We start from the raw sequence: 26275 nt of genomic DNA on the forward strand, positions 1-26275 counted from the left end.
TTTCTCTCTTATAATGTCACTTGTAGTAGAATGCATGGAAATGATACAAAACACTGTTTTTTTATGATCTAGTATTATTCTAAGCATGGTTTCATGAGGTTCCGAGCGTTCGATGTCAATGGTTTCACTTGTGTTTCCTGTGCAAGCCCTCGTCATCTAGGTATCTGCATGTTGTATGGTTTGTAATATCGATCTATCCCTATATGGGTGAGTCAGTTAATTTCCAGTTTTAACACACTTTCTCTATGAAAAATGTAGCAACATGTTGTGACCATTCAAGTCATTGTATTTTTCAGTAAACTTACGTTTTTTTCCATATGGTGACTTTCAGAGGATGGATGTAGATTTGGAAACACCACAGAAACAACACATTACCATGCCTAGTGCGGTGCATCAAAACCATTAGCATTGAAAACAGTTTTCAGTTGTCCCAGAATGGATAAGTATAGGTCCTGTATGGTTTCCAAGGGAATCTTACACCATTCTTTCTGCAAAATTGTGTCAAGTTTAGGCAACGGTGATGGAGGTGGGTAGCGATCACGCACCCTTCTCTCCAAAATAAACCACAAAGGCTCAATAAGATTGCGATTTCGTGGCTATAGTGGCAAGGGGAGATGTGAAAATTTATGGTCGTGCTCTCGAAACCAATCCTTTGCGATGCGAGCTGTGTGGACAAGTTCTATGAACATCGCATCACCGTTGGGGAACAAGTATTGTACCATGGGAAGGACATGATCAGCCAACGGGTTCAGATAATCCTTAGCAGTAATGTGACCTTGAAGAGTAACCATGAGACCACGAGTTGACTGCCCAAATCATCAGCCGGCAGCGGTGGCCGAGCGGTTCTAGGCCCTTCAGTCCGGAACCGCGCGACTGCTACGGTCGCAGGTTCGAATCCTGCCTCCGGCATGGATGTGTGTGATGTCCTTAGGTTAGTTAGGTTTAAGCAGTTCTAAGTCTAGGCGACTGATGACTTCAGATGTTTAGTCCCAGAGCCAGAGCCATTTGAACCCAAATCATCACCGAATCTCCGCCATGTTTCACACTTGGGACGTGTACTTAGCCATAAGTGGGAAACAGTGTGAAACGAGACACATCCAACCAAACGACTTCCTTCTATTGCTCCGTAGTCCGGGTTTTATGGCTTCGGCACCACGTTTTCCTGTTAGGGGAATTCACATCACTGATGAGTGGTCCTCGAATTCCAGCGCACCCTGCAGTTCCCTACCTGTGGAGCCCTCTTCGTGCTGTTTTGGTGCTGACAGGATTCGCGAGTGCGCAGTGATTTTTGCAGCTGTCGTCCTCTTATTTTTCGTCACAGTCCTCTTCAGCGACCGTCGCGTCACGATCTCTCAACACACAGTTTCGTCCGCATTGTGACTTATCGGATGATGTTTTTCCGCTCTCCCTGTGTGCGGTATAAATCGGAAATGCTTCCCTTGTGGCGCACAGTCGTTTCCTTGTGTAGCAAGTGAGACGTGTAGGAGGTCATTTTTTCTTACTGACAGCCGAGAGTACAGTGGTTCTCACGTAGTCCTTTTTGTTGACGCCTTTGTCTTTGAACTGACATAACACAGCAGAGAGTGGTACTTGGCTACAGAAATAAGACAATAAATGGAAATATTGTCGCTATGTAGATATGATGCGATAGCACCAAATGACGAAGGCGTCTCCTTTAAAGTATTAGGTCAACCCTAAGTATAAATTTGGTGTCTGGTGTAGTAAACTATTTTCATCCATTTTTCGATTGTATAAAATTTCGTGGAAAGTTGTTGAAGGCGGTACGTCAAAAGTCTGAAGCCGAGCAAAATAATTTGTGCTGTACAAAGAATTGCATCATTATGCGGAAATGATCGAACAGAATTAGAGCTTATTCTACAGTGGTCTAATAATGTTAGATATTAAGTTAAAATTGTAGACAGGTACTCACATGTCACTAGTATTTTCTGAAGCAACCATGAACTGACAGAAGGAAATGTGTGTGTCACGAAGTATAATCAAAGATGAGCTGCATGTGATTTTGAGCTACCGCTAGTTAATTTATTTCCAGAAAACGTCATAGTTCTCTCCTATAGAGTCTAGTCGGTTGCATGATTGGCACACAGGCAGGTCAAGTGAAAGGTAAACATTCACATTATTATGCCTTAGAGTATTGTTAAAATGTGGGACTAGAACTTTACCTCTACGGCTAGCGGGTGATGAGAATAGGCACAATTCGAAGCTGTCGTCACTGCTGTGCTTAACCTATGTCGCATCATGTAGAATTAAGCCCCTTGTTCGTTCAGTATAATGCCCTAAAAAGCATACTGGACTGTGAGCTAGAACCGCCGACGCTTTAGGTTATAACAAACGTTTGACTACATAAGCGCAAATGTCAGCACAACAGGTTGTGTTTTCAGGCAGATACCTCTTGTCTTCAGAAGTTACATATTCCATCGTGCGTTATGGACAGAGTCGTACGGTGTACCTTTTAGATCATAGGATTGCGAATATTTCCAAAGGCATTGTTAAGTTCGGCAAGTTGTATAGCATAGAGCCATACTGTTTCGTCAGTTGGGAGCACTTTATTCACTACTTGTCCAGCGAGTCTTTTTATTTTTATTTTTTAGGCTTTACTGAAGCGCTTTAAATAGATCCGGGACGATATCTTTCTATTTGGATACCGGTTGCGTTCTACATCAGGGTTACGAATAAGAACTGAATAGAAGTAGTTAACTAGAAATTCAACAAAATGAGAACGTTACTGTATGATAATTTATCAGTTTTACAACATGAACATTGCTTATTGAATTGTTGCATATGCTTCTTTTTACGTGGAACACTGAAACTAGTCTTTCAAAGGAGAATGCGGGGAGTCTCAAGAACAGAACCCTTGAACAAATGCCACATGCCACATTACTGCTAAAGCCAACCTGCATATTACCATTAAAGTCAAGAAGATTACACCCCTAATTCTGATGGAAAATCGAAGGCCATCAAAGGGTAGGCAGCACATCATGCCTTGGGAACATCTTAGAGTAACCAGGTACCAAAAACATTCAATAACTCAGTTTTGCATGGGGCTGAAGAAGAATGGGACGAACAGTTTTCAATGTGAGCACCAGTATGCAGGAGACTGGCTATGGTGGTAGAAGATGAGTACAACAACGTCGACGTGTGTTCCAGAAGTTGGTACCAGTGCCTTGTGGAATATAATCGAAACAGACTTACGTGGAATACCTTGGAGAAACTGCATTCTTACGCAATGCCCAGTCGCACGCGTGTGACTGCAACTCGGGCTGACGTCACAAAACGCTGTTTTTTTTTTTTCTAGGAGAGTTGGTCAGTATGAAAATTCATTCGTTTATTTATATCGGAATTAGTCAGAGGAGGCCTCAATTTTACGATAAATTTATGGTAGTTCTGTACTTACGATGCTTTTACAACAGTACATTTAATCTAAAAGGGCGTTGCAGTTAATCAAATGAAGTACATGTGAACTGAATATAGACAGAATTGTACGAGATTGTTTATTGAGATTAGGTTTCGAAGATGTTTACGAGCTTCATAACCCCCCTCCCCAAAAAAAAAGCGTGTCGCAAGCTTTTAGCGCTGTGTTTTCTTAGAGCCGAAAAGTAGAGGCGTGGCTAACCTGTGACTGCACTATTTATGTGTCGCTTAAAAGGCGACCAGCGACCCACGCTTTCACTATAAGTTTTTTGTATCTGGCATTCGGAAGTCCCGAAGCGAGTAAGGTTTCTTGCCTGCCCGGCCGAGGAAACACTAGTCGCCTGTCGCTGGTTTCGTACTATAGCCGTGCACAGCTTTAGCTTTTTTTCTCCTTACAGACCTCTGCAGTTGCATAACGCATAATTCAGTTGCCTCGCAGCTTGTATTGTGGCCGCTAGCGAGCAAACGTAAACGGATGAAATCTCCGATGAATACATGTACTTATCAGATCCACGCATTCCACGTTCGGCTGTACTGAATATTTGTCAGAATCGCATTGTTTCAGAGCTAATGAGACTTCTTTGCGCTGTCTTCTTGTGATCTTGAAAAATTATAATTTTTTTGCTCCTTCCCATGTTGTTGCTTCTTATTTTGTTTAGTGTTCCACGACAAATAGTTCAAATGGCTCTGAGCACTATGGGACTTAACGTCGGAGGTCATCAGTCCCCCAGAACTTAGAACTACTTAAACCTAACTAATCTAAGAACATCACACACATCCATGCCCGAGGCAGGATTCGAACCTGCGACCGTAGCGGTCGCGCGGTTCGACTGAAGCGCCTAGAACCGCTCGGCTACTGCGGCCGGCTTGTTCCACGACAGCGAGGTTATTAAAGACAGAAGTTGCTTTTAGCAAACTGTTTTGCCTTAACAAAGGATTGTCAAAATTAGTACCGCTTTGGCTAAATACTAGCCTGTGAAAGAGGCGACGTGTTAAAATTAATCTGTCGCCAATATTTTCAAACAGTCATTCGGCATGTTGTTAGTGTGTCCACAGATAGACCAACAGAGGTTGCGCAGAACGTTACTACTGGTCGCATCTGTTTTGCGTTACAGGCTCAAGAGCTGAACAGACGAAAGGAGAAGCCGATTTCTTTGATAAGAAAAGTACAGTCTCCGGCAAGTTACAGGGCTTGGATTCAGGCGTGGGTGATGCTCCTCGCCGTTAGACCACGTGCTGCTTTTGTAACCTAAGGTCATTTTGACATACAGAGCGGGTACGAGCTGAATGTTTAACTGTGCGCGGTCCATTGTTGGCGAATCTAACGAGCTATCATTAATCATTAACAAAGGATTCGGGAACGTATCTGTTCGCAGTGGAATGTCATTATTATTCTGCGGAGTCATGTAGCTGTCATTAGGAAGATGACAGCTTCCCACTCCCCTGCCTTCGGTAGTCCTGTATAAGTACTACTTAAATGTTCACGCTGTGTTTTTGCCATTGTTAATTCACCACCCCTCTAAAGCTCATTGTTAACTGCTTCTCCATAACCTTGTGCGATTCAGTTATCAGCGTCTACCTTCATTAACGATGTGTGGGTGGATGTATTTGAATGGTTTCTGTTGTGTCGGGCATGTCCAACAGAACAGACACCACTCAAATATATACGTTTCTGTAAGATTGATGTCGGTTTCCGTGCGGATGCACTAGTATCGTCCGAACACCTACGGAAGTCAATAGGGGGTTAATGGACGGGGAACGCTGCCTTGCAGCGTGCGTTAAGCTGAAAATTTGAGTAGGTCAGGTACCGTGTCCGGATGGCCGAAGAGGTTAGGGAATCGCTCATGAGAACCGGTAAATCCGGGTTCGAGACCCGGTCCGGTACAAGTTTTCAGCTTTCGCTATTGCATTAGCACAATTACCTGTGCGGCTGGAAGTCAGCTATTTCCATCCATCCCTTCCCTTTCTTTTCCCATTGTCTATTGCTTATAAATATGAGAGGCACGTGACCTCCACCCATCCTGCATTATCAGGCATTAGCGAGGAGGGAGAACAACCTGATAAGATCAGAACAGCGTACGAAACGACTAATCGGGCAAAATTTACTAGATAACGATACGTTGAAAATATACCATTTCGGCAGTTCAGTCATAACTCAGCGATGAGCGCGCGAAAGAGCGTGCATTTAAACTAACATGCTCCCCAGCTAATACCCGTTATGCTGAAGAGCTCAGTTGCTAATTAAATGAACTATTTTTAATTTTTGGTGATGTACAGAGAATTAATGAACTTCTATTCTTCTAACCACAGCAGACCAGTAAGTCTGAACTGTGACAAGAAAATGTTCGACCTGAATAGCCGAGCACTTTAACGCACTGGTTCCGGGACGGGGGATAGTGAGCCTGACGTGCATCGAATCCGCCTTGCGGGTTAGCGACGAGAGCTAGTGAGCACGCAAGCCTGGATGTGGTTTCCCACATCCCACTAGGTAAATACCGAGCCGCTACCCACGTCTCGCCTCAAATACGCGCTGCGCCATCGTGTGGAAAATGTTCTCATACTTGCACATGAGATTTACTTCAAACGTAGACAGATGAGGTGCACAGATTCCGTCATGGGGATGGTTAGGATACTGATAACCATAGATGATTAGTGTCTTTAAACCCATAATCACCACCACCACCACCACCACCACCACCACCACCACCACCAAGACCGGTGAAACATAAATTATGTTTAAACGGGTTTCATAGTTTTCAAATAACATTTTTACAGCCAATGTTCAAAGTTCCTGGTTCCAAAACTGACGTTGGCGAAGATATCATTGGCGCACCCTCTCGACAACATCGTGCATGTTAGGCATGATTGCCGCGGCCTCAAAAATTCTTGCGACCAGATCTTCAGGAGTGTTGACTTCCCCGAGTTCGCCACTGCTTGACTGCTGTTCTGTGGGTACAGCTCCACAACGCTGCGTTCGGGCGTATGGTTGACTGGCAAATTTTGATCGTTTCGATATCCTCTGCCCCATTCTGACCTCATCAGGTTGTTTTTCTCCTCTGTACAGTGTGTCCAAGGAGGAATGGTCAATATTAAGGGATATGACAGAAACGATCATTCGAAGCAAAAAAAAGTTCCGTAAACATGGGCTCTAACTTGCGTACCTCAAGAGCTATGGGCAGTTCTTCAGTAGAAGAGATGTTTCACAGTAGCGAAGATGAAGTGCTCGTAGCTCTTGTACCATTCTAGAGTCCATGTTTACTCGAATTTCTTGCTTCAAATTATCGTTTCTGTCATGTTCCCGAATACCGACCATTCCTCTTGGAGCATCATATATATCATTTTAACACACACACACACACACACACACACACACACACACACACACACACACACACACACACACACACTGTGTGTGTGTGTGTGTGTGTGTGTGTGTGTGTGTGTGTGTGTGTGTGTGTGTGTGTGATGTCGTGACGCATACGTTTCCACTGTGTCAATTTTGATTAAAAAACTAAATACCTCTGTGAAAGTGAACTAGCAGTTGACTGCACACGTGCTATCGCACCATATGCGAAAACGTCGTAAGCGAGGTTTTGACAGAACACAAATCAGACTGAAGCTTCAGATTTGTGTTTTCCAAATATGTTTAGCTAATTGTGGTTGCCAACAAAGGAGTAACCTTTAGAGTCTGCACATGGAAAAATGGAAATTTGTGGTAAGTCCTGTGGGACCAAACTGCTGAGGTCATCGGTCCCTAAGCTTACACACTACTTAATCTAACTTAAAACTAACTTACGCTAAAGACAACACACACGTACCCGTGCCCGAGGGAGAACTCGAACCTCCGACGGGAGCAGCCGCGCGAACCGTGACAATGCGCAACACACCGCACGGCTATCCCGCGCGGCGTCTGCACATGCCTACATCCATCTACATCTACATGGATACCCTTTAACTCACCTTAAGTGCTCGGGACAGGGGTCATCGATCTACCTTCAAAATAATTCCTTATTACTCCGGTCTCGGACAGCAAGCAGAGAAAACGAAGATCGATGTCTTTCCGTGCGAGCTCTGATTTCTTATTTTATTATGACGATCGTTTCTCCCTGTGCAGGTCGGCGGCAACAAAATATTTTCGCATTCTGAGGAGAAAGTTCGTGATTCAAATTTCGTGGGAAGATTCCACCGCAACGAAAAATACCTGTGTTTTAATTATGTCCACCACAAATCCTGTATAATGTCACTGACACTCACCTATTTCTCGATAATACAAAACGTGCTGCTCTTCTTTGAACTTTCTCTATGTACTCTGTTAGTCTTACCTGGTTAGGATCACACACTACGCAGCAGTACTCCAGAAGAGGACGGACAAGCGTAGTGTAGGCCTTAGTTCACGAAACAATCATCTATCATCGGATGGTGTTGATGAAAGCAACTTCCGACTAGGTGACTGATCTACTTAGGAAGATTCTATTGTATTGTACACGGTCCAATCACATTAATGTGCCCACCACCTGTGTTCGACGTCAATGTTCAATAGCCGTTCACAGACTGCAGGCGGCAGCACTGGCAGTGGAAGGTATATAAAGCGAGTCGGGGGACGCGGAAATCTGTGCAGTCGTTGTATGACGTTCAAAAGGGCATGGTCTTGGTTTTCGGGCCAAGGATGCAATCTTTTCCGAAACGGCTAAGTTTGTAAACTATTCACGTGCCGCCGTGGTTAAAGCATACCGTGCATGTCAGAATGGAAATATCCAAAACCAGCTCGTAGGCAACTGTGGTGCACCACGATCCATAGATGACAGTAGTGAATGACGGCTGCGGAGGTGTGTACGGGCGCCTAGACGTGCAACTGTTGAGCAACTGACGGCCCAGATGAACAAAGGGGCTACCAACAATGTCTCCTCAACGACTGTTCAGCGAACGTTGCTGCGTATGGGCCTCCACAGCAGATGCCTGGTTCGTGCACACATTCTGGCCGCTGTTCATCGGCGACAAAGGCTGGATTTTCACGCCAGAACTCAACTGCACGTGCACTGTGTGGCGATAGGTTGTCTTTCCAGATGAATCACGTTTTATGCTCCGTCGGACAGATGGCCATTGGCGTATCCGACGCGAAACGTTTAAAGGCAAACATCCTGAAACAATCGTCGGCCGGATGAGGCTACGTTATGGTCTGGGGAATGTTTTCGTGGCTTTCTCTGGGTGATCTCGTCATTCAGGAAGGCACAGAGGGTCAGCACAAGTAAACATCTGTCCGCAGGGTCAATGTTCGTCCCTACATGCGGTTTGTTTTCCTCGCCGCGATGGCATCTACCAGCAGGACATTGCAACCCGTCACACAGCTTGCAGTGTACGTGTGTGGTTCGAAGAGCACAAGGATGAGTTTACCGTAACCCTGGCCACCAAACTCCCCAGGTATAAACCCAATCGATCGCGCTGTTCGCGTCATCGATCCTCAACCGTGAAACCCCATGCAGCTGGCCACGGCATTGGAGTCGGCATGGCACTATATCCCTGTCGGTACTATAGAGAACCTCATTGACACTCTTCCTGCACGTCTCGCACCGGTCTGCGATGCTTTATGTGGTTATTCGCTCTTTTGACTATTGGGGACATTAATGTGACTTGAGAGTGTAGAAAGTCTAGCATAATTTCATGGCGAGATTTGCTCGCAGATTGGGTTTCTTTATCATCTGCGCTTAAGAATCTTGTGTGCAAGTTTCCTCGTGCTCTAAGATTTGTGCCAGTTTGTTTTTCTTGTTACTGCGCAAGCAAACTAGACCGTTAGGAGCAGACTCATCTCTGAGTCACCCACCTCGTGGCACATGCGCACGACTAGTGGAGGGAAGAACACTTGCGGCCACATACATATTGCTGTTGATGCAGCTAAAAGATCAGCCTGCAGACTCTGTGTCCTGCTCTCCGCTGTCCTCTTCTAGTATTTGAATCGAGGAAAGAACTGGAAAAGACGTACTAAATAAAGTAACATCATTATAACGCTTTTGACTGTTCTCTTTAATCGAGCAACTGCAGGCTACTTTCAACTCTTCTCGTCCTTAGGAGCCTTTCATTTTTCATGCCTTTAGCTAGGTATTGTAGTTGTATGTAATATAAATGAGAGTATAATCTTACGTGATCACTTTCTGTTACAGGAGGCTAGTGAAAAACTATCAACCTAAGAAGAAAGATGAAGAAGACTATCAGTAAGTACTATTTACATTCTCTCTCTCTCTCTCTCTCTTTTTCTCTCCCCCCCCCCCCCCTCCCTCCCGAATGTCAGTAATCTACTTTCGGAGTGTGTAAGATAAGTTTTTTCATCATGGCGAGTGCCGATTTCTTTTCTTATCTTTTCCCATGTAAGTCAATACTGTTGACTGTGCTCTCGAACGGACACTAAATTACTATTTAAATCTCAAGAGTGCACGTAGATACTATATCCTTAAATTGTTAATACGCGTGAAATGGATCCTCATACCACGAAGAAAAATTTGAATCACGGATATAACAATGGGGCGTCCCACCTAAGTTCAGCAGCTGAAGTATTTAATAACCACCAACGATGTGCAGACCTGATACTCGAACTTGCTTCCCAACATTCCGCAAAAAGCATTTGTATCTGGTCTCAAATACTTAACAGCTGCGTAAACTGCGCTAGGAGTAATCTGTCGTCTCATTTCACAAACAGTTGAAGATATAGAAACAAAACTTCTGGTAAGTTACAGTACTCAAAGGACAGAGTATTTTAAAGTTGAAACTTCATGTCAGATTAAAGCTGTGCGTCGGATTGTGACTGAAATTTACGACCTTCTCCTTCCACGTCTAAGTGCTCTGCCAACTAAATTTCGCAGGTGCGACTGGAGACCCGTAGAGTAACAGGTTTCAAGGTCATTGCTCATAACATTTTGTTTTCCTGTGGTATCTAAGCAAATATAGTTTTTTTTTTCAAATGTAGCTGTGTACTTTTTTCACGGTCACTCGGAATTTGGCACTTAAAATTTGGAGTATAGTGATATGACACTAGGAAAAGTTTTCAGGGAAACATTTGCACTAAGCTTCCCTGCAAGCCATAACAAGCGTCCGGTCATTGTACTCTTAACAAAATTTACGACTAATTCTAAAGATGTACGTAGTGCCATTTATAAAATCCCATACTTCAGTATCTCGACTGAAACAGTTGTATTAATCATTAAGAACATAATATTTTTTATTTGTTTACTGTCACTTGCCTGAAACATTAATTCGCTATCTCGAACCGTTCATTAGCTGTTAAGCGCATAAAAGTTAACAAGATACACCCAGAATATTGAAATGGATCTCTCTGCAGCCCTGAAACTTCAGAACTCAACAGTTGCTGACTTGAGAGGAAAAGGAAGATGAAACAAGAAAAATAGATTTTAAATTAAGCTAGCGCGTATTTGGTTACAGCCCGTTCTTGCTGTAGCGAGAGATGTGAGTTGCTTCCGAAAGATCAGTGGAATGCCGCTAGAATAGGTCTCAGAATTTGTGTAGCGTCAGGAGTACGTACACGGGGTTGGAGAAACAACAAGTAACGCTCTATCAGGCATGATACACTGTCCTGTGAAACTTAAGGACGAGACAGATAACTCAGTGGAAATGAATGAAAGTACATGTTGCCAGATGTTTTCCAGTTGTGCACAGAAAGATGTACGTCACATGACGTGAGGTCAGTGTGACTATAGCGCCAAAATGGGGCTTGCCCCGCAACGCGAGGCAGTGAATGGAGCGGTGAAAGACAGTGTTTGTCGATCAGCGAGTGGCTTGGATGCACTGTGGTGGTGGTCTTCGTTACAACATGGGTCGGAGACCTTTGGACGACTTCACACGGAGAAGAATCATTGGGAAATATGAAGCAGAGAGCGTTTCGAACCACGGGCACTGCTGCCCGGGGGAGGTGGTCGACCACGTTCAACCACAACAGCAGGTGACCGCTACGTTGTGCAACAGTCAAAAGGGGACCTACGTCAAACAGTGGATGTAGTTGCACCAACATTTAACAGGACTGCAAAGCACGCATTCTCACGGTCCACAGTGACACGGCGACTGCGTAGACGTAGAGGCATTCTCTTTGTCTGCCTGCCAGTATGTTGCGTTCCGTTGACACCCGCTCTTCGGCGGAACCTTTAGCGATGGTGCGAAGAGGCTAGGACTGGACCAACGAGGATAGGGGTTGCGAGCTCTTCTTGAGTGAGAGCAGATTCAGCCTGTGTACGGATTCTGGACGTACCATCACATGGCGAGAGATGGGAAAACGCAATGCACCAAAGAACATTTTCGAACATGATAGTTTCGGTGGTCCAGGTCTTTTGTGGGGAGGCAAAATGCTGCATGGGCGCCGTGACCTCCAAATATTTGAACATGGTACACTCACTGGTCAACGTTATTCTGACACCGTACTTGCCGGCCCGTGTGACCGAGCGGTTCTAGGCACTACAGTCTGGAACCGCGCTACCGCTACGGTCGCAGGTTCGAATCCTGCCTCGGGCATGGATGTGTGTGATGTCGTTAGGTTAGTTAGGTTTAAGTAGTTCTAAGTTCTAGGGGAGTGATGACCAAAGAAGTTAACTCCCATAGTGCTCAGAGCCATTTGAACCATTTGACACCGTACTCCTTTCCCATGTGCATCTTTTCAGGGGTGCATTCGGTTCTGACTTCATTTTTATAGATGACAGAACGCGACCGTATCGTTCAGTGCAGGTTGAGGAACTCTGGGAGCGAGAGGATATTCGGCGAATGGACTGGCCAGTCCGTTACCTCCGACTTAAATCCCATGGAGCACGTGCAGGATGCGTTGGAGAGACGTATTGCAGTAGATCCACATGCGCGAACGACCATCCGTCAGAGGACTGGAACACCCTACAACAAGAACTCCTTACTAACCTTGTGGCCAGAATGGGAACACTTTGCAGAGCATGCACTGCCGTCCGTGGTGATCACACATCCTATTAAGAACCATGTCCCGCCTTTTGTAATGTCCAGGGGTCCATTATGAATCGCGGAGTTACCCTCTTTACAATAGTATAGCAATTCTTTCTATGGACAATCTCAGTTTCGTCGAGGTATGTTAGTTGGCAGTGGCACACCATGCGATTGTTGTTTTTTTGTTTCCTTAAGTTTTGCACGCTATTGTATTTGCAAGCAAGAAATGTCCGGTCACCTTCGGGAAGCTATTGTGTACAGAGTGCCAGTAGAGTGGTAAGTGCTTCCTCTTTGACTTCGTGATGCCGTGTCACGGATGGCTGACAGGAACTCACATACGCCGCTTGGAATTTAATGTTGCATTCGGACATGACGGTGACTTTCGCTGCGGCCCTACTTTCGAGGCATTCCAGCCCGCACTAGATGCCAGCCGACCGGAATAGCAGCATAGCCGCTCGCGGAGAGAGTAGTCGCGTAATTGTTTAAACACTTCGGACAACAGCGAAAACTAAACATTTTTACTTGCGACGTTCACCACGCAGGCTCTACACAGTGAAACCCGGTAAAGTGTTGAATCGGATGTATCTCGGCGGGCTGCGACGGCAGCTTAGCGTGTTAATTAGGTCAGTGTCGCTCACATTTCTCAGGGTGTATACGCCCCGGGACAACCGGGAAATTCGGGAAAAATCTGGAAATTTTTCATCCGGGAGAAAACCGGGATAAACCCTGGATTTTTTTTTAGAATTCCGGGAATTTCTCATTGTGTTAATTTTCAATTAAATTTTTGTAATTTTGACTGGTAAGAACTGATACTCTAAGGAAGAATTTTACTTTATCTCGCTACTGCAAAATAATACTGCAACAACAAAACATAAACGAGGGTAAGAAAACCAAAATAAATTTCACTTGCAAAGGAAATGCGCCATTTCCAACATTAAAATACAGTGCACACACAAGCGTCTGCTAACACCAAAATGTATTTAAGACGAAGACTATGCAATACTTTATTACAGCAAACTGATTCCGATGAGCGTGACGTCACAACGGTTTGCATTAGGTTCGTTTGACCAGTTGCCAGCGGGCTCGTTCTCATATGCAGTTGGGTCGCGTATGAGCAGTACCTGCGTCCGCTTATGGCTACTTGCTGTTAGCTGTATCAGCAGTAGCAACAAGCAGCCAGACACTAGCCGGGAAAGTTCTTCTGGCGAGCCCAAACTGCCAGATTCGCGCATGGGCAGAGCAGACGAAGTTGCAGTGGAGACGCTGGTAGTCTCCATGTGACCCGTGTTTAGGTTAAGAGATTTTGCTGTTTCTTCTTCGTTTACAACTCTCACGACAAATTAAAACAAAACGGATTTTTGTGGCCGAGAGCTAGCAAGTGAATTGAAATACTTTCACATACTTATGGAAGCCTAAAATATGTTATTAGGTTTAGTTTGCTGATTTTATTTCCAGGTTTTTGGCAGTCAGGCATTGTTGCATTGCAGAACACTGAAATTATTTTTGTCAATTTGCTAAAGAAATTTGGCTCTTATTAATCTTTTCCGCAGAGGCAGGCAATTTATTTGAAACGAAGTGTTTCATTCCACATCATTGGCTAGTGTCAACTGTTTGCTGAATTACAAGCGTCCATTTTTATCTTCTGGCACGTATGGCGTTATGCCATAAAGAACCAAACTAATATAGTACTGGTACGCGAAGAAAACCACAATGGAAAGCTTAATGTCAGGTTGGGGCTTACTTCTTTGTGAATCTGGACAAACGAATGTATACTTTCAGCCGAATTATGCATTTTAGTATGGTTTACGAGATTCCGATGCTCTTTGAGTATCCTCTGATGTTATGTTTCGTTTACGACGTATGTAAGATCTCTTAATGCCCTGGAGGTACAAACATGTGGGCTTCCCACGTCATCGTAGCTGCGCACGCGCATTAACGCAGTTTTCTGTCGCGCTCTGACAACTGCTAGAACGAATTCTAACATGTAGCGAGGAAATATTGCGAATGGTGGTTGAAAAGCGTTATTTTCAAAGTAAATTTCATTTTACGCAAGATGAATTAACGTTACGTGTGCGAATATGCTTTGAATTCCTTAAATCACAGAGCGTTTGATTCTAATTTAAAGTCTAATACTCTGACAGCCAACCACTTAGAAGAATTCGAACCCAGAAGTTCATGTATTTAAAATTTTACTGGCACATTTGTGTGATGTATATTTAAGTGTAACACGTGCAAAAAAGACCAATATTATCTGTGAAAGCGTAGCTTATCTTGTAGCTACACTACGTATATTAATTTAAACCATTAACTGCCGGCCGCGGTGGTCTAGCGGTTCTAGGCGCTCAGTCAGGAACCGCGCGACTGCTACGGTCGCAGGTTCGAATCCTGCCTCGGGCATGGATGTGTGTGATGTCCTTAGGTTATTTAGGTTTAAGTAGTTCTAAGTTCTAGGGGACTTATGACCACAGATGTTGAGTCCCATAGTGCTCAGAGCCATTTTTTAAACCATTAACTTTTCCTGTTTGTGTGTTCACGCTACTAAACAGTGATGTTGGTTGCAATAGGCTATGTCACGTGTCTTTTGCCCTGAATATCTATCATCGCCTGGCGAGATAACATGACATCAGCTATGATTGGCTTACTAAAGCGCATCGCAATCTCGATTTCAGTGCTTCGGAAACTAACGTGCTACGTTAGGTGGAATTCAAATGTATACTTGCGTAATAAAAAAATATGCAGCGTACATGCTACTGCGCATCAAAGATCTTTCTAAAACGCGACTCTTTTTTTTTAGGAGGGGTGGGGGAGATTTCGTTTTCTAAAGTGGCGGGAAGTTCAACTCCGGTGTATAAAACCTTAACCATTGTTCCGAGAGAAAGTATTCTGTCACTTAACACGGAAAAAGTTTATTTTCACCGGGGAAAAAGTGTATTTTAAACCGTTATATCCGAGAAAAAACCCGGAATTGTTGTTTCCTTGTCCACGTATACATCCTGTTCCTCTACCATGCAGGGCAACTACCCCTTAAATACTAGTATCCTCCTAGCAATATCACTGATTAGACAGTCCACCCAGTCTGGAACCGCGAGACCGCTACGGTCGCAGGTTCGAATCCTGCCTCGGGCGTGGATGTGTGTGATGTCCTTAGGTTAGTTACGTTTAAGTAGTTCTAAGTTCTAGGGGATTAATGACCTTAGCAGTTGAGTCCCATAGTGCTCAGAGCCATTTGAACATTCCACTACAGTCGTATTTTTATTTAATTTGATTCTGTGTGTCGTGCAATACAAATATACATAGCTGGTCATTAGAATTGCAACTCCAGGAAAAACATCAAATAACAAAATATTACTTATTTGTGTGTGTGTGTGTGTGTGTGTGTGTGTGTGTGTGTGTGTGTGTGTGTGTGTGTACAGTACAACTGCACTCTCGAATGGTCAGTGCCCTGCATTTGTCGAAATGCAACACGTTATGGCAGGCGTTTCTTCTTAACGAGGTGTAACATAAACCGCTCACCAGGAACTATCTTTAAAATGCTTTCTGGATGAGAAATTGGCTGCATAATCTTTCTTTATGTACAGAATTACACCGTCTACGTGACTATCCTGCAGTTCACAATTATGTGCCTGGCAGAGGGTTCATCGAACCACCCTCAGACTGTTTCTCTACCCTTCCTTTCTCGAATAGCGTTTGGGGGAAAACGAGCACTTGAATCTTTCCGTACGAGCTCTGATTTCTCTTACTTTATTATGATGATCATTCCTTCCTATGTAAGTTGGAGTCAATAAAATATTTTCGCATTCATAGGAGAAAGCTGGCCATCGAAATTTCGTGAGAAGATTTAGCCATAACGAAAAACGCCTTTTTTAAAGATTTCCACCTCAACTGGCTTATCATATCCGTGATACTTTGACCTATTTCGCGATAACACAAAACGAGCTGCCGTTCTTTGCACTACTTCGGCGTCCTCTGTCAATCCCATCTGTAAGGATCCCATACAGCACAGCAATACTCCAGCAGAGGTCGAACAGGCGTAGTCTAAGCGATCTCTTTATTAGACCTGTAGCAACTTCCAAGTGTTCTGTCAGTAAATTACTGTATTTTGATTTGCTTTCTCCCCAACATTATCTATGTGATTAAGTTATTCGTAACTGTATTCGCCAAGTATTTAGTTGAATTGGCAGACTTTAGAATTGTGTGATTTATCGTGTAACCAAAATTTAACGGATTGCTTGTAGTACTCGTGTGGATGACTCCACACTTTTCCGTATTTAGAGTCAATTGCCACTTTTCACACCATACCGATATTTCGTCTGTCATTCTGCAGTTGGTTTTGATAATCTTTTGACTCTGCTACACTATAAATGACATTGTCATCTGTCAACAGTGTAAAAAGACTGCTCAGATTGTCTCCCGAATCGTTTATATAGATTAGGAACAGCAGAGGGCCTATAACACTTCCTTGGGGAACGCCAGATATCACTTTTCTTTTTATAAGTTAAAAAATGGTTCAAATGGCTCTGAGCACTATGGGACTTAACATCTGTAGTCATCAATCCCCTAGAACTTAGAACTACTTAAACCTAACTAACCTAAGAACATCATACACATCCATGCCCGAGGCAGGATTCGAACCTGCGACCGTAGCAGTCGCGCGGTTCCGGACTGAAGCACCTAGAACCGCTCGGCCACCCCGGCCGGCTTTTTTGTAAGTCCAGAAAGTTTCAATATTGGATCAATTAAAAAAAAACAGAGCAACGTTTGATGTTGGTTTTAATGATTCTTTCTACATATTCTCGCCCCATTTGAGTACTGAACGTTCATACTACCATTTGTAACCATGAGAAAAAAATCTCCTTCCGGAGAGAGCGTCACGGACAAGATATACGAGCTGGTGACCGTCATTAAAACAAAGGCGTTTTTTTGTTGCAGAAGGATCTTTTCACGAACAGTGACGAAGTTTTGCCTCAAAATGCGAAAATATTTAATTGGCGCCAACCTACATAGGAAGAAATGATCATCATAATAAAATAAGAGAACTCAGAGCCCGTACGGAAAGATTTAAGTGTTCGTTTTTTCCACGCACTGTTCGAGGGTGGAACGGTAGGGAAATAGTCTGAAGGTGATTAGTTGAATCCTCTGCCAGTCACTTAATTGTAAATTGCTGAGGAGGCATGTAGATGCTGATGACGATCAGCTCGCGCGTCACATTGGCTTGAGGCCGGCCGCAGTAGCCGATCGTTTCTAGGCGCTACAGTCTGGAACCGCGCGACCGCTACGGCCGCAGTTTCGAATCCTGCCCCGGGGATGGATGTGTGTTAGGTCCTTAGGTTAGTTAGGTTTAAGTAGTTCTAAGTGACTGATATCCTCAGATGTTAAGTCCCATAGTGCTCAGAGCCATTTGAACCATTTTTTGACCCTTTTTAAACTACTGTTCAGGCATGAAATTGCTCCGTGCCGTTAGCCTTGTACTTATTATTCAGCAGATTACGGAGGCTATTTGTGCGATTGTCTACACCGCAAAGATTAACGCTTGTGAAATCTGTTGGACTGCTCCTTTTCAAGAGCTCTCGACAGCCGTTTAGAAAAGTACATAGTTCTATTTGCAGTTGCTTCGATATCCAGGTAGATACAGTTATTAAACATGCAGGAAAATACTCCATTTTCATTCAGTTTTCTAAAATGTTGTATTTGTTGAATTGTTTATGAAACACTATGCAGTCGTCAGTGGTTCGTAAGTCATGTTTGTAACAGTGAATGACGTATTCCGATAATGCCTCAGCGGATTTGTTAGGTGCTTCTATGTACCTTACTCTTACCGAGAATAAGCTGATCGTCATCTTCAGACGCGTATTCCGATTTGTGCTTCAGTCTTCTCGTTGGATGAAAGCTTTTGACTGTTTTCCTGCTCAAAAATGGCTCTAAGCACTATGGGACTTAACATCTGAGGTGATCAGTCCCCTAGACTTAGAACTACTTAAACGTAACTAACCTAAGGACATCACACACACCCATGCCTGAGACAGGATTCGAACCTGCGACCGTAGCGGCCGCGCGGTTCCAGACTGTAGCGCCTTTAACCGCTTGGCCACCACGGCCGGCTTTCCTGCTCAGTTCAACGTTTTAGCTGGACGTGGCTGTTTACAATGTGCCGCACCAAGTTTGATCGCCTTGTATGATTGTGCCGCTTCTGTGGCCAGATTAAATGCTTTATGGTTTAGAGAAACAAATAAAAACTAAAATACGTCTAATTTGGCGAACTAAGTTTTTCATACCCGTTTTCACAAGTTGTTATCCCGAGCAAAATTATTTTTGGCACTGATTTATTTTCCGCAAAACTACTGACGTTTGATATTTGTCTAGCTCTACATAGGCTGGATGATTTTGCTAGATGGAGACAAATTGCAGGAAACCGTTGCCGAGAGGCTAAGGAGCAAATAAGGTCATGTGGACATAAGGCCGGAAATGTGTTCGAAGGGAGGTACACCTACTTCAGGAGAGAGATAAAACGTCTTTGACAGTGAAGGTGTAATGATTGGAAGAAAACACATGAGAACATACAGACAAGTGGGAATGTTATCTCTGTGCTAGGATTTTAGCGGTGTGGTGGTAACGAACCATCAGCGCCGGTTCTGTTTCAATGCGTGGCTTGGGACTATAGGCGACCGCGAACGAGTCATCCCTCCACAGCGCCTCAAAAGCGAGGCGTATCTGCACTTCCTGTGGGTGACACTTCTGCCCTGCTGGAAGTTGTGCATTTGGTGGTACGAAGGGTAATGTGGTTACTGCGTGATGGTGCTTTAACTCACTTCCGCATTTCCATACGGAGGCGTCTCGACAAAGTCTACCCCGACTACACTTTGAAGTTGAACCGGTGTTGATGTTTCGCTGCTACCATACCACCAAAACACTAATACAGACAGAAAATTTCCAGTTCTATGGTGTGTTTTCATATGTGCTTTCAATTATTGAAACCTACACTGTCAAAGATATCTCACTTCCACTTTCAAGTGGTTGTATCTCCCTTGGAACACACTACTGGCCATTAAAATTACTACACCACGAAGATGGCGTACTACAGACGCGAAATTTAACTGACAGGAAGAAGATGCTGTGATATGCAAATAATTAGCTTTTCAAAGCATTCACACAAGGTTGGTGCCGGTGGCGACACCTACAACGTGCTGACATGAGGAAAGTTTCCAAACGATTTCTCATACACAAACAGCAGTTGACGGGCGTTGCCTGGTGAAACGTTGTTGTGATGCCTCGTGTAAGGAGGAGAAATGCGTACCATCACGTTTCCGACTTTGATAAAGGTCGGATTGTAGCCTATCGCGATTGCGGTTTATCGTATCGCGACATTGCTGCTCGCGTTGGTCGAGATCCAATGACTGTTAGCAGAATATGGAATCGGTGGGTTCAGGAGGGTAATACGGAACACCGTGCTGGATCCCAACGGCCTCGTATCACTAGCAGTCGAGATGACGGGCATCTTATTCACATTGCTGTAGCGGATCGTGCAGCCACGTCTCGATCCCTGAGTCAACAGATGGGCACGTTTGCAAGACAATAACCATCTTCACGAACAGTTCGACGACGTTTGCAGCAGCATGGACTATCAGGTCGGAGACCATGGCTGCGGTTACCCTTGACGCTGCATCACAGACAGGAGCGCCTGCGATGGTGTACTCAACGACGAACCTGGGTGCACGAATGGCAAAACGTCATTTTTTCGGATGAATCCAGGTTCTGTTTACAGCATCATGATGGTCGCATCCGTGTTTGGCGTCATCGCGGTGAACTCACATTGGAAGCTTGTATACATCGCCATACTGGTGTATCACCCTGTATGATGGTATGGGGTGCCATTGGTTACAAACCTCGGTCATCTCTTGTTCGCATTAACGGCACTTTGAACAGTGGACGTTACATTTCAGATGTGTTACGACCCGTGGCTCTACCCTTCAGTCGATCCCTGCGAAACCCTACATTTCAGCAGGATAATGCACGACCGCATGTTGCAGGTCCTGTACGGGGCCTTTCTGGATACAGAAAATCTTCGACTGCTGCCCTGGCCAGCACATTCTCCAGATCTCTCACCAACTGAAAATGTCTGGTCAATGGTGGCCGAGCAACTGGCTCGTCGCAATACGCCAGTCACTACTCTTGATGAACTGTGGTATCTTGTTGAAGCTGCATGGGGAGCTGTACCTGCACACACCATCCAAGCTCTGTTTGACTCAATGGCCAGGCGTATCAAGGACGTTATTACGGCCAGAGGTGGTTGTTCTGGGTACTGATTTCTCAGCATCCATGCACCCAAATTCCGTGAAAATGTAATCACTGGTCAGTTCTAGTATAATATATTTGTCTAATGAATACCCGTTTATCATCTGCATTTCTTCTTGGTGTAGCAATTTTAATGGCCAGTAGTGTGTATTCGTATGACGTTTTTTGCTCCTTATCCTTTTAGGGATTGTTCCCTGCGGTTTGTCCCTATTTACCAAAACCGCCGATTTATCTGATATTATCGTCATGATGGTTACGCGAGGTGTATGTTGGAGGCAGTAGGATGTTTATAGACTCGTTACGGAATGCGGGCACTCGCAATTTCGCTTTAAGGCTCTCCACGATGCCCAAAGCCTTTCTTGTAGCAACCCCCACTGCAGTTTGTTGTGTATACCTGTCACAATCACGCGCTAACTACAGTCCATTGTTCGAAGAATAAGTTTATGAGTGACCTCTTTCGTGCGTGGATTCTTGCAATAAATCTCAGTATGGCAGTTACCTTCCCCAAGCTGCTCTACCTTAAATAACTCCGATATTTGATGGTTGTGACTGATTCCAGTTAAATCACCAATTGCTTTGTCAGACGATATTATGCCTTTTAATACACCGAAGAGCTAAAGAAACTGGTAAATGTGCCTAATATTGTGTAGGGCCCCCGCGATCACCCTGAAGTGGCGCAACACGACGTGGCATGGACTCGAGTAATGTCTGAAGTAGTGCAGGAGGGAATTGACAACATGAATCCTGCAGGACCGTCCATAAAACCGTAAGAGTACAAGGGGGTGTAGATCTCTTCTGAACAGCACGTTGCAAGGCATCCCACATGTTCTCAATAATATTCGTGTCAGCGGAGTTTGTGGCCAGCGGAAGTGTTTAAACTCAGAAGAGTGTTCCTGGAGCCACTCTGCAGCAATTCTGGACGTGTGGGGGGTGTCGCATTGTCCTGCTGGAATTACCAAAGTCCGTCGGAGTGGACAATGGACATGAATGGATGCAGGTGATCAGACAGGATGCTGACGTACGTGTCACTTGTCAGAGTCGTTTCTGGACGTGTCAGAGGTCCCTTATCACTCCAGCGGCATACGCCCCACACCGTTACAGTGTGTCCACCAGCTTGAAGAGTCCCCTGCCGACATGCAGGGCCCATGGATTCACGAGGTTGTCTCCATATCCGTACAAGTCCATTTGCTCGATACAATTTGAAACGAGACTCGTCCGACCAGGCAACATGTTTCCAGTCATCAGCAGTCCGATGTCGGCGTTGACGGGTCCAGGCGAGGCGTAAAGCTTTGTATCGTGCAGTCATCGGCTCGGAAAGCCCATATCGATGATGTTTCGTCGAATGGTTCGCTTGCTGACACTTGTTGATGGTCCAGCATTGGAATCTGCAGCAATTTGCGGAAGGGTTGCACTTCTGCCACGTTCATTCCGTTCTTGCAGGATCTTTTTCCGGCCGCAGCGATGTCGGAGATTTGATGTTTTACCGGATTCCTGATATTCACGGTACACTCGTGAAATGGTCGTGCGGGAAAATCCCCACTTCATCGCTACCTCGGAGATACTATGTTCGTGCGCCGACTATAACACCAAGTTCAGACTCATTTAAATCTTGGTAACCTGCCATTGTAGCAGCCAGTAACCGATCTACCAAGTGCGCCATTCTCTTGTTGTCTTATATAGGCGTTGCCGACCGCAGCGCCGTATTCTGTTTGTTTACATATCTCTCTGGAATACGCATGCCTATACCAGTTTGTGTGGCGCTTCAGTGTATATTCACACGCATTACACTAGACCCATTTATGTTTAGTCAGTGCCCATCTCTGCACCGGGCACTGATCATCTGCACCTCTTGCCACATTCAGAAACAAGTTTTGAACGATATCATCTCCCTACACATAGGTTAGTCAATAACAGTCTGAAAAGCTTGTAAATGTGTTGCAGGGTATGTTGCGCTGAGAAATAATTATTAACAGAAAACTTCGATACGTAGCGTCGCTTCAGAGTTAGTTAACGTTGAAGCTAGCCAGTCAGGCCATTGCGCGCTCAAATTCGAGCAACCCGCTAGGCTTGGATTCGATCCGTACTAGCGTCCCATATTCAATTTTTGTATCGCTCTTTCTTTTTCTTTTTTTTCACACGTTTGGTGACACCGTCTCTGGTGAGCCGTTTGAATTTGCGCGTGCTGCGGCCTGATCGTCTAACTGCAATGCCAATTAACACGGAAACGGTACAAAGTATCGAATTTTCCTTCTTAACAATTACTTCTCAGCTCAACTTACCCAGCATCACTCCAAGTTCTTCTGTCTGTTTCTGACCTCCCTGTATAACTGCGTCTCATGCGATGAGCTTAGTAGAATTACAATCTGTCAGGTCATGCTTGTCTCCGAAAAGTCTTAATTATCACCTCGAAGAAGTCAGTTTACATTATCAATGGAATTGGGCCAGTTTGTTTTGGCTTCTCTAGCGCCGTCCCGAAATACTGTAGAGCAAGAATCCCAGTGTGTACCAAGACTGCAGACGTGTACATGCAAACGAGCAAACGAATTAATCACATAATTTTATTTGTCAGAAGTGATAATGAAAAGTTCGACAACCTCCCTTACACACTGTGAGCTGCAGCGACTTTATGGCACTTCTTTGAGGCTCGTCGGTCGCTATCTTTCCTTCTAACGATGCCTACATCTACACAAAACTTCTTAACGTCATGGCATATAATAGGTGGCAGACACGTGTAAATACTGGGCACAAAGTGCGCAGATTCAGCGAAATATTCTTCCAGAACTGTTCAACTTCTGGAATTCGTGCATTGTTTTGAAGTAGTCGTAGAAGTCGCACGACCAGTGGCCAAGCAAGCTGAGGATTCTCGCAATAGCGTCGCCATAAAGGCAACTTCACTTTGCAAAGCAGCCAGTGATAGGCGAAAAATGGTCCTCTACAAGCAGAGCTTCGACAAGAACGAGGTTACAAGGGGGGACATCATCTCGTCAAGCATGTCGCTGCTAGCTCCATCAAGTTCGGTTGACATTAGCGACAAAAGCACGAATAATTTCTCCAAGAAGTCACAGAAGTTGGGAGCGTGCTCGGTTAGTAATCGTATCTTTCCATAACAAAATGGTGTGACTAGCAAGCACATGTGCCAGTCCATCAGGGGTAGCTAAAGTAAGATAACCCGCCTCTGTAGATGAGGTCGCAAACACGTCTGCGCGTTGACGCATGACTAGTAGATAAGCTGGTTCGAATCCTGGTGACGGATGAAATTTTTACTGACTCTATTCGGCCGGCAAGCGGTAGTGAGCTAGTATCGTGGATTAAATTCCAAACCTCTTTGAAGTGTCTCATTAAATGAGGGCTTTTGACACTGTTGACGGTGATCCGTCTGAAGGATGGGAACTCGCATTCGGAAGGAGGACGGTTCAATCCCGCGTCCGGCCATCCTGATTTAGGTTTTCCGTGACTTCCCTAAATCGCTCCAGGCAAATGCCGGGATGGTTCCTTTGAAAGAGCACGGCCGTCCCTAATCCGATGAGACCGATGACCTCGCTGTCTGGTCTCCTCCCCCAAAACAACCGAAGGATGGGAAAGTTAAGCTAGGCAGCACCTGCGTGTTATCCGGGTGGAGTAGGCTTTGTGCCGGCACCGAGTTCACCCTCTCTTATCATAATCATCCATCATCATCATCATCATCTCATCATCATCATTCAACGCAAATATCACTCTATAGACTTTTCCATTACACTCACCTACACTCCAAAAATACGCAAAACACACAACTTTTGATGTATCCACAAGGAAAGGGCCACATCGGAGGGCAGAAATCAACCCTTACCGAAAAAGCACATGAACCTGCCCCTTGGGAGGATCTCCAAGCCGACAATGCCATGCGACTTTCCTTTTACAGGAATATCACGATACCATTGAGATAGCCGTTCCGGTTCTATTAGTACTGCATAAAGCAGGCCCAAAGAGAGCTCTCAGCTAGATTAAGCGCATTTTGTGCAGACCAGACACCAGTGATTGCGGTGGTGCATTGCATTCCCATATTTTGCATTTAGTAGCAGATTAACGTCAGAATCCCGTCACTGCCAATATTTTACGCGCAAAAACTAAGAGAACTAGTCTCTGTTCATTGTAATCACAATTAAAGTTTCAAGGTATTCACTAGAACGTATGTGAAATAAAGCAAAAATCAGTGAAGGTGTTTTATACATTCCGTCACTACTACCAGTAATAACAATGAAAGAGGCAGAGAACACAAGTTTTGTAAATTAACTTGAACGAAACTATGGCTATTGAGTATTTATTTTGCCGATTTCGTAGTGTCTATAGTGAATATTGCGCGCGCACCGGTTGACATCCATCGGAGAATGAAGAATGTGTATGGGGCAGCATGTCTGTCGAAAACTGCTGCTGTGGAATAGTGGAGGCGTGCTGCCGCTTCGTGGTAACGAACGTCCCCCCATCGTGCACCTCGTAACACAGAAGTGACGCCAGCTCGAGTGGGAGACACTTGAGCACCCGCCGTATAGTGCTCATCTCTCCCCATGCGATTTCATGCCTTCGGTCTCTTAAAAAAGGCCTTCAAGGATCGAAGATTCCTGTCTGACGGTAATGTACAGCAGACAGTTACGGACTTCTTCACGCAGCAGGACACGATGTCTTACCAAACGGCTCTCCAGCCGGGTGCGTCAGGAGGATTATTGCATCAATGCTCAAGGTTATTGTGCCTGATTGGCTTGCCGATTGTGTACTGTAAAGCCTTCGAACGGAAAGTTTTTGATCGTTCCTTATAGTAGTAACACAGCATATGCACATAACATTTTTTTTCTTGTCTCTCAGGATTTCATTCGAATGAAATACGTCGCTACTAGTTTACCTTTTCTTGCAATACGGTTCATCAACAACATGCTGTTAATGGGTCTTAATAAAACCTGTTTAAGCACACTGATTAGTTCGGGCACGATACCTTCTAACATAACTTTCTGTAAATAGGCCGAACAGAATAATATCCTTGGCACGACCGTAGTACTGCAGCTTAACGTTTTTGGAAGTAAGGAGAAAACGATCTGGCAGTGCAACGCGGAAGATGCATGTTGGCAGCGGCCACGAATAGCGAGCGCAGCCTCGCTGTTGCTGGTACCCCAGTCCGCACTGTGAAAGGCCAGGCACATTCAATCATCTGACACTGCAGAAAATACTTGCTTAGTGTATTTTGCCCTCTGCAGAGCAATGTATCCTTCCTGTCGTCAGGCATTTCGTAGGTTACTTTCAATAAATCTTGCAGGAACTTAAATATTGTGCTCACTGTTTCTGATACGTTTAATAGCTTGTATGCCGTTATGTACCATCCAGTTAATGTATAAGGCGATAACGTTTACATTGTTGCTTTCATTACTAGTGTTTTTATTACTACACTACTGGCCATTAAAATTGATACACAACGAAGATGACGTGCTACAGACGCGAAATTTAACCGACACGAAGAAGATGCTGTGATACGCACATGATCAGCTTTTCAGAGCATTCACACAGGGTTGGCGCCGGTGGCGACACCTACAACGTGCTGACATGAGGAAAGTTTCCAAACGATTTCTCATACACAAACAACAGCTGACCGGCG

At 44.7% G+C, this 26275-nt stretch overlaps 1 protein-coding gene across 5 annotated transcripts in view; it reads left to right on the plus strand.

The window, feature by feature from the left end:
• Positions 1-26275, plus strand: part of LOC126248916 (formin-binding protein 1-like) — a 379078-nt gene that overhangs the window by 207022 nt on the left and 145781 nt on the right. For all 5 annotated transcript variants that reach the window (XM_049950407.1, XM_049950406.1, XM_049950405.1 and 2 more), the window contains exon 3: positions 9585-9635. In XM_049950407.1, coding sequence (XP_049806364.1) covers positions 9585-9635 — 51 coding nt within the window. The remainder of the gene's footprint in view (positions 1-9584; positions 9636-26275) is intronic.

This window comes from Schistocerca nitens, chromosome 3, assembly GCF_023898315.1.
Source record: "Schistocerca nitens isolate TAMUIC-IGC-003100 chromosome 3, iqSchNite1.1, whole genome shotgun sequence".
Lineage (NCBI taxonomy): Eukaryota > Metazoa > Arthropoda > Insecta > Orthoptera > Acrididae > Schistocerca > Schistocerca nitens.